At 53.1% G+C, this 14,518-nt stretch overlaps 7 protein-coding genes across 7 annotated transcripts; 3 read left to right on the top strand and 4 right to left on the bottom strand.

Moving 5' to 3' along the window:
• Positions 1-685: 685 nt before the first annotated feature.
• CKM354_000795300 (uncharacterized protein) lies at positions 686-2,619 on the bottom strand (the record flags this gene model as incomplete). The annotated part of the gene is made up of 2 exons (XM_044803315.1): positions 686-2,451; positions 2,502-2,619. The coding sequence occupies 2 exons, from the start codon at positions 2,617-2,619 to the stop codon at positions 686-688; spliced, it is 1,884 nt and encodes a 627-aa protein (XP_044659250.1).
• A 694-nt stretch (positions 2,620-3,313) lies between these two features.
• Positions 3,314-4,143, bottom strand: CKM354_000795200 (superoxide dismutase SOD2; the record flags this gene model as incomplete). The annotated part of the gene is made up of 3 exons (XM_044803314.1): positions 3,314-3,696; positions 3,757-3,936; positions 4,011-4,143. The coding sequence occupies 3 exons, from the start codon at positions 4,141-4,143 to the stop codon at positions 3,314-3,316; spliced, it is 696 nt and encodes a 231-aa protein (XP_044659249.1).
• A 619-nt stretch (positions 4,144-4,762) lies between these two features.
• Positions 4,763-5,478, bottom strand: CKM354_000795100 (uncharacterized protein; the record flags this gene model as incomplete). Its single annotated transcript, XM_044803313.1, has 4 exons — positions 4,763-4,827; positions 4,897-5,013; positions 5,152-5,301; positions 5,394-5,478. The coding sequence occupies 4 exons, from the start codon at positions 5,476-5,478 to the stop codon at positions 4,763-4,765; spliced, it is 417 nt and encodes a 138-aa protein (XP_044659248.1).
• Positions 5,479-6,470: 992 nt separating this feature from the next.
• CKM354_000795000 (uncharacterized protein) lies at positions 6,471-8,357 on the top strand (the record flags this gene model as incomplete). The annotated part of the gene is made up of 1 exon (XM_044803312.1): positions 6,471-8,357. The coding sequence occupies one exon, from the start codon at positions 6,471-6,473 to the stop codon at positions 8,355-8,357; it is 1,887 nt and encodes a 628-aa protein (XP_044659247.1).
• Positions 8,358-8,888: 531 nt separating this feature from the next.
• CKM354_000794900 (uncharacterized protein) lies at positions 8,889-10,496 on the top strand (the record flags this gene model as incomplete). The annotated part of the gene is made up of 1 exon (XM_044803311.1): positions 8,889-10,496. The coding sequence occupies one exon, from the start codon at positions 8,889-8,891 to the stop codon at positions 10,494-10,496; it is 1,608 nt and encodes a 535-aa protein (XP_044659246.1).
• Positions 10,497-12,173: 1,677 nt separating this feature from the next.
• On the top strand, positions 12,174-12,835 carry CKM354_000794800 (uncharacterized protein; the record flags this gene model as incomplete). Its single annotated transcript, XM_044803310.1, has 4 exons — positions 12,174-12,285; positions 12,370-12,561; positions 12,618-12,751; positions 12,809-12,835. 4 exons carry the CDS (start codon positions 12,174-12,176, stop codon positions 12,833-12,835), a joined length of 465 nt encoding a protein of 154 aa, XP_044659245.1.
• Positions 12,836-13,865: 1,030 nt separating this feature from the next.
• Positions 13,866-14,474, bottom strand: CKM354_000794700 (nuclear cap-binding protein subunit CBC2; the record flags this gene model as incomplete). Its single annotated transcript, XM_044803309.1, has 2 exons — positions 13,866-14,339; positions 14,403-14,474. The coding sequence occupies 2 exons, from the start codon at positions 14,472-14,474 to the stop codon at positions 13,866-13,868; spliced, it is 546 nt and encodes a 181-aa protein (XP_044659244.1).
• Positions 14,475-14,518: the final 44 nt, after the last annotated feature.

Here is a 14,518-nt window from a genome sequence, read left to right as displayed (position 1 = left end):
ATCACAGCCATTGGAATGGTAAGCGCCTTCCCCAACTGTCCTAGCGGCAGCAAGCTTTTGCCAAGTTGACACAAGCACCTTCCCCATGGTGGCTAGCTCCGTGGCGTATACATCGCTTGACAGTGTCCCAAAGGTGCGATGTGATGCAGTCTGTAGTGTGTGGATGTGTGCAGCATTGCACAATATCAGAGGTGAGGTCTCTTTTAAGTGTCAACTGCAGCAGGATGCCGTGTCTCCCGCTATGATAAGAGCCTCTGCATCGAGATCTCCACTTGATCATTGATGCTTCCTGTATAGTGCTATATTTTCAGCGCGGGAAAATATACAATAGAAGATATTCGAGTTACGGATATTCCTGATCGCGCATGTGACTTTTCCGAAGCGCGCCTCGACAGCCAATCACTCACACTCACCATGTTTGTCGCACAGATGGCACAAGTACAACCTGTACTTGCGAGCGGTAACAGCCGGCTATTCTTGAGTTCTTTGTTGTCAAAACTTGCAATCATGCTACGATAGCGTATCTCGCGGCGGTTGTCCTCCAGAAACACAACCTGTCGGAGCAAGTCCTGCTCATGAGCGGCTATTGCGGAAGTCTCGGCTTACTGTTGGCCAAAGTGCTGCCGAATAATTGGGACTCGACAGGCTAAAGTCGATCGTTTGATCAAACATTCGCCTCGATGCCTCACAATCTCGCACTATGCTTGTCCGCCTTCGAGTCGCCGAAGACAATGACTTTGTCGATTTCCACCTCTTTTGCGGCCATCACTCTCCCAAAATGACTGCCCTCGATGCGCCTCCGTATCCATCTCTCGCATATCTCAGCAGAAACGTCATCGCCGTCGCTCAAGGCATCTTCCGCCAGCAGCAAAGTGCAAATGACCCAGCCAAGATCTTGACACAAAGCTCTGCCATCCAAAGCCAGTTCGTCACGGCTTCGTGTCCGAACACCGTTCTGAACATTTCCCCATACTTTCCCCAAGCTCCGTGCCCACTGAGCTCGTCCAGCGCCTTCCCACCTCTTCGCTGCGTTGCTCACGACATCTTGGAGTGCACTCAAGACTTCGCCTCCACCTTGTCCTTTGACAATTCGCAGTACATCATCTGCTTGAATGTTCGTCGTTCCTTCCCAAATGCTCAACACGTTGGCATTTCGGAAGATTCTTGCGACATTGAGAGCCGGATCCTCGTTCTCTAAGTAACCAACTCCGCCGAGGTTCTCCATACACTCTTGAAGTCCGTGGATGGCAGCCTTTGCAGTCAACATCTTAGCCAGCGGCGTACAGAGCCTCAGGAGCTGAGGCTTCAATAGTCCAGCAGCTTCGAGCGCCGATCGATCTTGTCGAGCGGAAGTTGAAGCATGCTCAGGCCTCTCGGATTGGCCGAGAAGTGCAGCTGTATAGAATGCCAGGTGCATCATCGCCCGATACGTAATATGATCCTCTGCCATAGTTCGGATATGGACGGGCGTGTCCATGAGAAGTTTTTTTCGAACGCTGCGCACTTGTGCAAATGCTCTGGAGATGGCGAGACCACGTCCGAGGTCTCCAACCGCTGAGACAGCATTGTGGAGACGAGTAATGTTGAGCACTGTGCTGATCTCCTTGGTTCCTTGTCCTGGCTTGCCGAATCGGTATGCTCGCATATTGTCGAGGATAAGTTCGGCTGTAGGTAGTGCGCGAGTACCCAGTTTGGACTTCAGACGTTGAATTTGGATGCCGTTCAGCTTTGCCTTCGGCTTGTGCTCCGGGACCGCATACTCCAAGCGACGTTTAGTCGGTGCAAAGAAGGCAGAGATGGAACCCGATGGCTCTGTCGCGAGAAGCACAGTGCTATCAGCATCTGTGGCAGACGAGAACCACTTGAAGCCAGAAATTGCCATCGGTCCCAAGGGATTGCCAACATGGTCCTGGCCTCCCGTCTCGGTGGCTATGGACGCTTGCGTCTCTGTGTTGCGCACATCGCTGCCACCTGGTCGTTCAGTCATCCACTGGCCACTCGTCCAAGCAATCGCTGGGTCTCTACTGATGAGTCTTCTACGAGCGTCTTCAAAGACCGCTCTCTCCTGGTGTCCCAAGTCCGCCTTCTGAAGCTGCAGCGTCAGCAACCTTGCTGCTCCGTCGGTCATGGCACTGGGACATGTCACGCCCGCGTTCCATGGGTCCCAGATATGGTACTTCACAAACTGATACACTCTTGCGTGACGACCATGTGCCTGATCATGGCCAATGGCAACTATTCCTTCCTGGATACCGAGTTTCTGGAGCTCCTGCCATCCAGTAGAAGTCACTAGTTCATCGATACGGTTGCCGAAGTCATCGTACTGCTTCACATAGGGTGTATTACGCTCTGCGTCTGCACCCCATGCTCGAATTCGTGGAGTTAAAACTAGTTTACTGAAACGTTCGAGATCGGGAGCGACACTCTGTTGCGTAGATGAAGGGAGGTAGACTGGGCAAGAGGATTAGCATGAAGACACAGTAATTTACAGGTGATAGTACATTTGAAGATTCGCTGCAGCGTTGCATCCTCTTCAAAAGAAGGAACCAGAGCCGGAGGTACCTGGAAGAAGCCTGCAGTACCACTTGAAGGAGGTTTAGAATGCTTCGCTTCCGCCATGTTCGTGATGATACGATAACGTTGATCGAATGCTTCGACTTCTGATGAGGTCCCAATACTGACTATCGATCAACCTTTCCAGTAAATCCGGAGTCTCCCTTTAGGTCTACTGTTGGTAAATTCCGGTCATGGAGAAGTAGGCAAAGTTCCGGTAGCCGCAAGTCCTCCAGTGCAATGCCAATATATATCTTGACTTGAGGGTGGTGCGTGTACAAGTCGCCATAGAATTATTGATCTCAGTATGGTACCCCGAAGTTCCGAGCTGTGGGTGGAGGTCGAGCCGAGGCCTCGGCCACATGCGGGGCGCTGTACGAGCATCACCTTCATGGTGCTGCAATGAATCTTATTGACGCGAAGAGCTGATGCGCTGCAGGAGTTCAGGTGATTCACAGACAATGTGCCATGCCGCAAGAGCGAGGATGGAAAGGGGAAACAATCTGCTGCTCAAAAGACAAAATCAATGCAATGCAGTCACCCAGACAGCCACACGTCAGCATACCACTTGCATCCAACTCCGGCATTGTGGTTTCAATGATGAGGCCGATGAAGAAGATCTGCGCGTGATTTTCGCAACTTTGCATGCCCTGCGTGCATTTCGTCGTATCGTACACAATGTACATCGCCTCCAACAGTACCTTCAACGTCATGCCGTGCCGCATGAACCACTTTTGAGCATGCTCTTCCTTTCAGTGCTCTACTTGAATCTCTTCTCCGCCGCCTTCCAGTTGACAACATCCCAGATAGCGCTGAAGTACTCAGCCTTGCGGTTCTGGTACTGCAAGTAGTAAGCGTGCTCCCATGCATCGATACCAAGCAGTGGTCGGAATTGGCCGACAACTGGGTCCTGGTTGGCGTATGTCTTGATCTGAATGGCACCAGTCTGCACATCCTGCACCAGCCATGCCCAGCCTGAGCCTTGAATACCGGCCAATGCTGTGTTGAATTGCGACTTCAGGTTGTCCAGAGAGCCGAAGTGTGAGTCAATGGACTTGGAGAGTGCGCCGCTTGGTGGCTCACCACCTCCCTGAGACTTTGGTGCGAGGTTCTCCCAGAAGAGGCTGTGGTTCGTGTGGCCGCCTGGCATCTTTGTCAGCTTCTTGTCCAATCCACCCACCTGTTAGACACAGCCGAGCTCACCTCCGTGGAAGTTGATCAATGGCTGAATGGCAATCTGTGCCTGAATATCTCCCTTGTGCTGCGCCTCCTGCAGCTTCTCGATTTGTGTGTTGTAGGAGGTCACGTAGGTGTTGTGGTGCTTGGAGTGGTGGAGCTCCATGATTTGGCCGGAGATCGCTGGCTCGAGGGCGCCATAGTCGTCTAGAAGCGATTGATCAGCATTCGGACTTTCATGTAGCTCGAAATGATTGAATCAAGAGCATTCAAGACCATACATGGAAGATCTGGAAGGGTGGCTTTGCCGCGGGTGAAGGTCGTGCTCGCAAGAGCTGCCTTCTTCGCGGTCGATGGTACGGATGATCGCAGGGCAGTGCGCAGGGCGCTCTGGCGGAGGAGTGTCGATGCCATTGTCAGATGAATCTGTTGACTGTCTGGCGAGGAGTTGTTGAGAAGTTCTGGTTGTCGCAATAGAGCTCAGTAATGATGAAGGGCTGGAGCTCATGCAAACAAAACGTCACTACCCGGGCTTGGCCCTGAGCCCGAAGCTCCGAGAAGATGGTCATGATAATCACGAAATACCTAAGCACTGCGACAGCGGACCTGTACTGCTGACAGATCGTCTACTCCATATTGCCTTCCTACACATTGGCTGCCAAGGTTCGATGTCGCTCACCAACCATGAAACTGACACCTCGGGTGAAATTCGCTCTTAGTTGGACAGCTATTGAACGAGACTCCCGGCAGAACACATCGCACAAGGCTGCGCAATCAAGGTGTGGCTCTGAGCGAATGCTCTCAGCCCGTTTTGTAGCAAGACTCCGGCCGCTCCGTGGCCCGTAGAATCTGTTGCCAGGATATGATTTGTTTGGAAAATAGTACAATAGTACAATGTATCTGGAGGTTGCTATACAGGCGGTTCTAGTGCGATTTATGCATCTCATCGGTCCACCTCGACTGCTCGCGGCCGTTTACTTTTGCGGCTTCGAAGTTCTGCTTGTCGATCGAGGTCCAGTCATCGTGTCGTTGTCTACCGGAGCTGTCTGAAGAGCTTAGGCGCTGCGCACTGGGTTGCGCAGTGCATCATATGGAAGACTACAATCAATCAGCGGACAACCTTCACAAGGTCGCTCCCAGCGACTCCGTGCAGCTCTCTCAACTTACACTCTTCAACGCAGTCCTCCTCGGCCTTGCCGTGGGTCTCTTCCTGGTGCTTTACGCGCTCAGCGCACTCGTCGTAGTGGTGCTTCAATGGCGCACACTGCTTGGACTGCAGGCACTCTGTGTAGTTCGTATGTCAGCGTGCTGTCCTCCACCTTATTGTGCTTCATTTTATCTATCTCAGGCCAGAATCCATCGGGCCCAGTGCCTGCACTGGAACCCATGCGGTGATGGCAAACATGCTGGGGCATGACTTACCCTCCTCAAGTTTTGGCTTGATGTCCTCTGGCTCATCCTCCTCCTCTTCCTCTTCCTCCTCCTCTTCTTCCTCTTCCTCCTCTCCACCCTCCTCTTCGCCGCCCTCGGCCTCTTCCTTCTCCTCGCTCTCTTCTGAGCCTTCGTCACCACCTGTGACATGTAACGTCAGCTTCAGCTTGTCATTATGAGTGTGCGCCCGGCAGATGCTGCGGCGCATTCTCATCTCCATCGTGATTCCTCACCTTCGTCCTTCTGCGGCTCCTCGGCCTCGGCCTCGCGGACGGTCAGCGCCTCGTAGAGGTCGGACACATAGTCGAAGATGCCCATCGTGGCGGTAGATGGGATTGCGTCTGTTATGAGCCAATGGCTGATTGATCGAGTGCTGCTCACAGGTCGAAGCTTTTGCGTGGCAGGAGTTGTGTTCGGGAAAGAACGTTGCGGGTTGAGCCGCGGTCTTAGCGTATTTTCCTAAGCGTCAGCAAGCAGGACTGCCGGTGGTTGGTTGGATCACTTCGACTTTGACATCAACATCGAATGCATTTTCAAGCGACATTGTTCGATTCTATTTCATACCTACTCGTTCCGCTCACGTACCGAAGAAAAAGACTCCTTCCGGTATCAGCAATGACGTGAATCCGTTCGTTTCGAGACAGCCGGGACGCCTGTACGATAATCATGAATTAGATGACAGGTTCCATCTCACCATTGAGCCCGGAACCTAAAGAGTGTTCACAGCTGTGTACGATCTCACACATCGAAGCAACCAATTCACATCTCATCGCGCGCCCGTGAGTGCACTACACCATTGCGCAAAATGTCGTAAAGACACGCTTGCAATACGCTCAAGTAAGCAAAGCATAGCCAGCCGCAAAGTCAAGACGAGGTAGCTCCTTTGCGAGTTGCTTTCAGCGTTCACTCTCACGCCGATCAAGACTACGAAGGTATCGCAGAGCTGTTCTCGGGTGTTAGAAGGATCATTACCGCCTGTCTCCAGCGGTTAAGTGCATTTACGGCACGGTGCCTCAGGTTGTTGTTAGCCGCCGAACCGTTGGCCATCAAGCGCTGGATCTCGACATCGCTAGGACATGGCCATTCTGCTAGCAAGGAGTATCTGCCTGAAATATCACATCGACGCGCTTCCAGCGTCAAGTTCACAGTGTCTGTACGTTGCCAGGTACAAGCGCCGAGACTCGCCTGTTGCATTTCCGGTTGTGCATGGGGGACTGGTCGAAGTGATGATATATAGACATAGCCTACGGTCTCATGCAAGCGATCAGAGTCTTCTGTTTGTGTGCGTTATTTTTATTCTTATCGTTGTCATGCCATTCTTTTCTCGTAGAAAGAAACCAGAAGCGCTGGTCGCACAATACCAAAAGTCAAGTGAACTCCATCACTCCAGTCTTCACGAAGTAAAGCAAGAGCTCTCGCAGGTCGAATCACGAGGAGACCCGCGAAAGAAGGAGAAGTTGAGGTCAGACATTCAAGAAATCCGTCTGCTTCGCCTACAGCCTGGACAAGGCGACGAGCCACTACGGTGTAAGCTTGATCACACAGTCATAAGCTCAAAGAGACATCGGAAATACAAGACAGTCTCATACTGCTGGGGCCAGAATCCAGAAAATGGCCACGTGAGCATTGACGGTGTGCCAATAGCCGTCAACAAGAGTGCTATCCGAGCGTTGCAGAGATTGCGAGAGAAGTCTCACGAGTTAGTCATCTGGATTGATGCGATCTGCATCATACAGGAGGATGATGCTATGGACGAGAAGGAGAAGCAGGTCGCTTTCATGAGCGACATATATCGCAAAGGTACAACAAACCTCGTTTGGCTAGGTGACTGCACACCGTTGGACGCAGATCGAGTGTCACGCACACTCCAAAATGTGTTGGCCAACATGCGGCAGGCCACGCACGACTTCAAGGACCTCCCGTGGATCATGTACGGACCAGGGTCCAAGAACGTTGACGGCACAATGCTAGATGCCCGCATTGACTTGGCTCCCCTGCTTCTCCTGTTCTCGCGCCCCTGGTTTGGTAGGCTGTGGGTGGCACAAGAGGCGACGCTTTCCCAGGAAAGTATATGTCACTTGGGACAACAGACGTTCGCTTTGACCGATGTTCTTCTGGTTGCCGCTTGGCTGGGCTACAACAGTAATTCCATACCAGACGAGCTGCGATACTCGCCAGGTCGCCATGCAGCTCGGTCTATGTGGTATCTGCGACACCCACGGCCCGGAGACATGAATGACCTCTTTATGGTGTATACCATGACGCGAGACTTCGAAGCGAAGGTCGCGAGGGACTATGTCTTTGCTTTGCTGAGCATGTATGAAGTGCAACAGCCGAAACTGCGGATTCAACAGCGTCTGCTCAAGCCAAGCTACGTCAAGAATGGCAAATCCCTTCAACACATCTTCAGAGATGCAACAAGAGCAATCATTGAAGACGGTCGCCATCTCTGGATCCTGCATTACGTTGACGCGAATATGGCGTTACCTGGAATGCCCAGCTGGGCATTGCGGTTCGATGCCCGTACTGTGGACGATCATGCGCTTGTCTGTCGCGCGAATGGTTTTCATGCAACAGCGAACACGGTGCTCCAAGTGCTGCCTTGCCCAGACGCAGATGTTCTAGCCTTGAGAGGTATGACCATCGGAGTTGTGCATTACATGTCGGATCTGTATGAGCCACAACAAAATTGGGACAATAGATGGCATTTCAAATTTATGGCCACGGTATACTCCGTGATGAAGAAACGAGGTGGAGACTGGTTTGATGACCTTATCCCTACATTGATGGGCGGCGTGAATTTGAAGCACGAGAAGGTTGGGAAGTCTGACTTTGATGATTTTGCAGCATTTCTGCAGCTCGTGGAAAAGAATCCGCGGATTGATCCCTCAACTGTCAGTGGCGACAGACTGAGCGAGCGTGCCAGTCGCTGGTATCGAGCATCTTCGAAGGCATTGCTCCACAACCGGTTCTTCTTGACCAAGGATGGCCGACCCGGGATAGGACCATCTACAATGTGTCTGAAAGACCGAGTGGTTGCTCTCTTTGGGGGTCCCGCCCTATTCTTACTACGGCCATCAAGTGCGGGCGAGTACAGATTGGTCGGCGAATGCTATGTTCATGGGTGCATGTATGGGGATGTTGTCAAGGAACGAGTCATGAATCGTGTACCGGCGGAGGCTTTTGCGATTCGATAGGCGCTGGTAGAGCCCAGAGTGAGGGCGGTTTGCCTGAGTGTGCTACTCCTGGCGAGCAGATAGAACAAAAAGGTCGATAGTTGTCACCACCTGGACTCTTCTGGCCCAGTCTCACTCAGCATTGCACGCATTTCGCTGTGCTTTCTGGGTCGTCTCGCGTGAGCGGAGCTGTCACGCGGCGCACTCGTCGCTGAAGATGTGACAAACTTGCGCCTAGTTAACCCTCAAGGTGTACTTCTAAGCGCCGAAGTGCTCTTGGCCCTGCATGTCGGGCCCTTCCGAAGGAGCTTTCCACGCCACGACTCGCATTTACGCGCCGACTCCTCACCAATCATCTCCTCTGGCTACGCTCTTGGAGCAGCTCTACAGCGATGCATCTGCAGCCAGTTCGTGATGGCCAGTGTGCCACAGGCACACAGCGAGGATCTAAGATGTGCTTCGGTCCTCACGGTAAGTTCAAGGACGTACTTTCCTTGGTGTCAAGTCTATAAACCTATTCGATTTCTCGACCACGGATGACGATCAAAAACGATGGGAAGAGGCGGGCCCAAGTATCTCAGCTACACAGCTTTGGTGCTTCTTTCGAGAGCCATCGGCATCAGCGCAGGACTATGGGATGTAGACATCGACCTCAGTCCCGCACCACCAGCTGAATCAGGACCGCCCTTCTCAGCGCACGCCTCACGAAATCGCGATTTACTCCCATACCAGATCATCGGGGTGGTGGGCGCTTACGTCGGCTCCGTGATCATACTAGGCACGCTGTTGCTCACTGTAGGCCGGAGGCTACGTACACAGGCGCAGATGATGTCGGAGAAGCCTGTAGAAATGGTCAAACCGCCGAACAAACAGTTTGATCCCTCTCCGCTAAGCCCGAGTGGAAGTGCAAGAGGCTGGTTTGGCAGGAAGACGCGAAGCGTACGCAGTGGCCGAAGTAACATTGGCTCACCAGGTCTACACAGTGTTGCGAGTTTTGACCAGACTGTGGTAGACCGAGACAAGCAAAGAAGAGACGAGGAACTGGCGCAGATATACGGACAGGTGCTAGAGTACGACGATGCACGAGCACACAGAGGAGGCAATGAATATCCATCAGGCGCACCGCCTGCTTATGGTCGCGATCGACCGACTTTGCCCGCACTGAAGCGAGTGCAGTCGACAGAGCCCGCGCCGCTCAGTCCCTTGAGTCCACGCTCGCCCACCTCGCCTTACTATGCGGTGGCTCCGCCCAAGGACCTTTTGGCTCAATTATCTCCCAGATATAAAAGCGACGAGCCAAAGTCACCAGGTCGAGACGTGCGCAATACCCCCTCAGCATCGTTCGTGGGTGGCAAGACTTCACTCTCGTCCCCTGGAAAGCTCCGCAAGAATCTTGGTCGACTGAAGATCAGCGCGCCGATGCAAGGAATTCAAGACAACGAAGACGGCGCGAGGACTCCCCTGTCACCCAAAATATATTCCAATCCAGGTCCACCTCCAGAACCACCATCAGCACGCACGGCTGAGACATACCCGTACACCCCAACGACACCAGGCACAGCTGTCAGCTACCCTTTCCCAGAAGAAGAAGATTTCGAAGACATACGGGATCTACCTCCTGCCCACCCACAGCGCCAGCGTGGATTCACAAATGATAGCCAAACACCACGCAGCCCTGCCAGTCCTGGACTGCCATCCAGTCCAGCACAATTTCGTGTGGGCTCGCCGCCTCGTCGTGGGAATACTCCCGCCAGCAACGTGGACCGTCCGCTGGCGCTGCGGCAATTCGCTGAGCAACAGAAGCAAATGCAGCAGAGCCAAGTCAGTCTAGCTTCGCCAACAGCGAGACAGTTCCCACTATCACCCGCCGGAGCATGGAACACGCGACCAGTATACCCGGGAGGGCTCTTGTCGCCAGCTATCCAACAAACTGTCTTGCAGACCCGCAACGCGCAAGAAGGCCCGACTACTGCTGGTGGCACAAGAATGCCGTACAGTCCCTACTTTCCAGGGCAAATGGTCACACCTGTCTCAGCTCGTTTTACGACAAGAGCGGAAAGGAAGCAGAAAGAGAAGGAAGAGAAGGCAATTCGTGGAGCCATTACCGAAGAGGATCAAGTGCCGGACGAGGAAGACCTATGGCGAGATGGTTACAGATAGTCACACTATACCTTTCGTAGAATTAATTGTATATACGCTTGATGACCAGCCTGCAGCTCAAGTCCCATGACATCTCATCCCATGTTAATCAATTGTGCATGAAATGCTGACCCAAAGTGCGTGCAGATCGGCCTGAAACGGTATACCCTCGGTACCCCGCTCACGTGTCTCCCAATGGCGTGAGAGGGAGCTGTAAGCTGTAACTTCCACCTTGACGCGTCTTCCTGTACTTCATTTTTGACCTCTGCTGCTGCATACATTGTGCGAGATGACTCTCTGCTCTCTGGCAACATGAACGCAAGGCGGCAAGCCCCAGAAATGTCCCGCATCGGCCCCAGAGTCTGATTCTGGCAAATTCACGGCGACACTACGAAGCGGACGCTACCCACGAACCCGCCCACAAGTTGTCTCTGCTGAGTGGGTCGGCCGTGTCATGATTCTTTCACGATAACAGGCACACGAGGGAATGTTGTTATCATTGGCACGACGTGGAAGGTTCATGTCCGGCAGCTCGCCGCTCCTTTCACGTGCCAGAAAGAGCAGTGCAGATTCAAGGACATCCCGCGTGGGGAGGTGTTGGCTTTCCACGCGCTCCCTGCTCTCAACACGTCTCACCAAAAGACAACTTGCCACACTCAACTTGGGACATGACGGGCTTCCAAAAGGAGCGTCTCCTTCAGTGCAGCACACAAGATACCGGAAATATGACGGATGCACAGATGCAGGACCCGACTTCAGCCGCATCGTCAAAAGACCGGGAATCATTGTCGATGGCGCGCATCGGAGATGATCCACGCTAATGGCTGGGCCACGCTATCAACGCGCAAGATTCGGCGCAACCTCGTCGGACCATTCCCACGACACGGTGGTGCGTGAAAAACGTGCAAGCCGGACCCACTCCCGTCGGCCCCTAGGCGCGCACGGGCCGAGCAGAGCTCTTTTCGACGTCAGGTGTTCGGGACCTCCGGCGAAAATTTGCACACCTCTGGCGCAAAGGCATCGATGTGTCGACACAGTCATCGGGTCACGAGCATCCATCACGAAGGCAAAGGCGACGCATTCGCGACCTGCGAAAGGATGCGAAAGCGCACCTTTATAGCACAGAATTCGGGCGAAGCCGGATATCCTCGAGCTCGGACTGCGCAGAATTTGATCTGCGGGCCGCATGTCGCAAACAACGACAGCCTTACCCGTAAGCAGAGGATTGCATGATGTGGCGGGCTGGCATCGCCTCGCACCTCATGTTGATGGCTGGCCAACGTTGTAGGAATGATGGGGCAGAGAGGCTGAGATGGAAACATCTGGATGCACCTGCTTCATCGATGGAATGGATCATCCATCACGAATCATAGGTTGGTCGAGGTCATGGCATTTTATATGCGTCCTCCTGCCTGTGCGTTCCGGGCAACATCGGAACACAAAGTGGTCCTGATACAAACGACATCACTTTCTTCGGTGAAAGGGGCCTCTCCGTGCCAATCACAGAAGGTTGGCCAGGTAGGTGTGTAGGTCCAAGCTTGCTCTCTACTCCCCGATCTTTAAGCGGCGACCTCAAGCAAAAATCTGCTCTCGTTGTCTCCCACACTTTCCCCGTGACAGCTCCCTCCAGTCTCTTCAAGCTCATCACAACCACTCCGCTCCATCACGAAGACCATCAAACCCATCAAATCCATCACAATGGCCTCTTCTCTCCGCATGTCCGTCCCAAAGATGGCCTCCATGGCCGCCCAGAGCACCACCAAGGTCGCTCGCCCAGCTCAGTTCCAGAAGTTCACTCGTGCATACTCTGGTAAGCTTCCGGCGAGGAGAAGATGAGAGCTCCAAACAGAGCTCTTCCAGAGATGCAGCACCATTGACGATGATTTCGATATAGCTGCCACCCGCAACACCGCCACCTTCAACACCATGAAGCGCACATCCACCATCATGCAGGCCGCCCGCACCAAGGTCTCCCCAATCGGTGCCCAGGCCAAGCGTGCCTACTCTTCTGAGATGGCCAACGCCCTTGTCCAGGTCTCGCAGAACTTGGGTATGGGTTCTGCCGCCATTGGTCTCGGTGGTGCCGGTAAGGATATCCATTGCTTCGTCAAGATGGAAACAGCTGTCTGATTCGATTTGCAGGTATCGGTATTGGTTTGGTCTTCGCCGCTCTCCTCCAGGCTGTTGCCCGCAACCCATCTCTCCGTGGCCAGCTCTTCTCTTACGCCATTCTTGGTTTCGCTTTCGTCGAAGCCATTGGTCTTTTCGACCTCATGGTACGTCCACGTTGCCTCTCTTCCACAAGTCCCGCGTAGAATGCTAATAAATTCCAGGTTGCCATGATGTGCAAGTACGTCTAAACGAATCGATCAATCTCATCAACACTCGCGCGCGCAACAAACAACACCACCACTATTATTGCAGCATAGCGGGGAGGTGTTTATCTCTCGGAGCAATTGTAACAGTATCACGACAACTTGAAAATCAACTCAGAGGAGCTTTGAACGGGTTGCACACAACACTATAGACATACAACGGATCGAATAGAGCATAGAGGGAGCAGCGGCGCGCGACTTCGGTTGGTTTTCTGGGCGGCTTGGCACGACTATGAACCACGAAACTACAACACTCTTGTACATATTCGAGCCGGAGAGGAGTGTGGCTGTACCCTTGGTATGAGAAGTTGGAAAAATCGAAGTATGAGCTTTCTTTTGTGATGATTTTATGTTCCCCGTGCTGTCTTTGTCGAGCTTTTGGTGTTATTGTGATGAGAGGTTACTGGAGCTTCATGTGCATCTGCCATTGATCAATTTGGCTCGAATCGCTGCACGTACGAGTACGAGCATCATGCCAAATTGTCCTGCATATGTGAGATTTGCCTGGCACGGTAATGGTCTTCGATTTCGATCACATGCTTCGATGGTACGACTTCTATCTTCGCTACCTCATATTCGCTGCCTCGGATAACAGCTGGCACGCGCGCGGAACGTCGGCGCATAGGCATGCTTAGCCTTTGGCCCGGACCAGAACCGGGATTCGTTGCGCGTGGACTAGCGTTCTCGAAGAGCGAATTGCCTTGAATGCCGCAGACACCTGATGGAAGTTGGACATCGTTTCCAATAGTTCCTTGCTTGAGCTGTTTTTCGTTGATAGGGTATCTTGAATTTCCTTTGATTGCGCCCAAACTCCATGCTTGATTCTCGTTTTCGCGTGAATGGGCAACTGAGCCATTGTGCTTTCACGGCACCCATGATCGCACTTGTAGAGCCTTTCAAGATCGAGCGGTCCGAAGCCACTCTCAGGGCAGAATGCAGAAGCTCTCTGCATATCCATGGCTGCGCGTGGCATGATGAGAAAGCTTCCACTCACATGCACACAGCCGCACCGCGTTTATCTTCCCTGCCCATACTCATCACCATAATCGCGATCCGCCGCAAATTGCTTTCCATATCCTCCTCGCCCAGGATCATACTCCTCCCGATACTCATCTCTTACTTGCCCACCACTCCTACCACGGCCATACTGTCTCCCCTCACTGAAGCCCTCATCCAAATCCGTTCGAATGATGCGCTCGTCCAGTTTCGTTCCTCCGACATATTTCAGACAGTCCAGCGCGTCCTGATGTGTGTAGTACTCAACAAAGCAGAAACCACAAGGCGTCTTAGCGAAGCGGTCCAGACCCATTACGAGACGCTTGATTTCGCCGCAGGTGCTGAAGAGGGAGTGAATTTGCTCTTCGGTTGTGTAGAAGGAGAGGTTTCCGACGTAGAGCGTCGTGGCGTTGGAGAGTTTTTCTTCGAGATCGGGAGAGGGGGCGCGACCTTCGGCGGGGCCTTCATCAGGGTTGCGCTTGCGCTTCTTGTACTGTAGAGAGGTGTGGTGTTAGGTATTGGTAGATCGCGTGCATGAACAACGAAGGCAGCTTACCTTGCTCATGGCGTAAGTGGACGGCTTGTCGAGCCGCTCCACCGTGCTGCGCATCTGGAAATTCGAGGGCATCGCGGCGAATGTTTTGCAATATGTCTGAACGTCTGCGAAGGGAT

This window comes from Cercospora kikuchii, assembly GCF_019650295.1.
Source record: "Cercospora kikuchii DNA, contig_00005, whole genome shotgun sequence".
In the NCBI taxonomy this organism is placed as follows: Eukaryota; Fungi; Ascomycota; class Dothideomycetes; order Mycosphaerellales; family Mycosphaerellaceae; genus Cercospora; species Cercospora kikuchii.
This window is presented reverse-complemented; position numbering and strand designations above follow the sequence as displayed.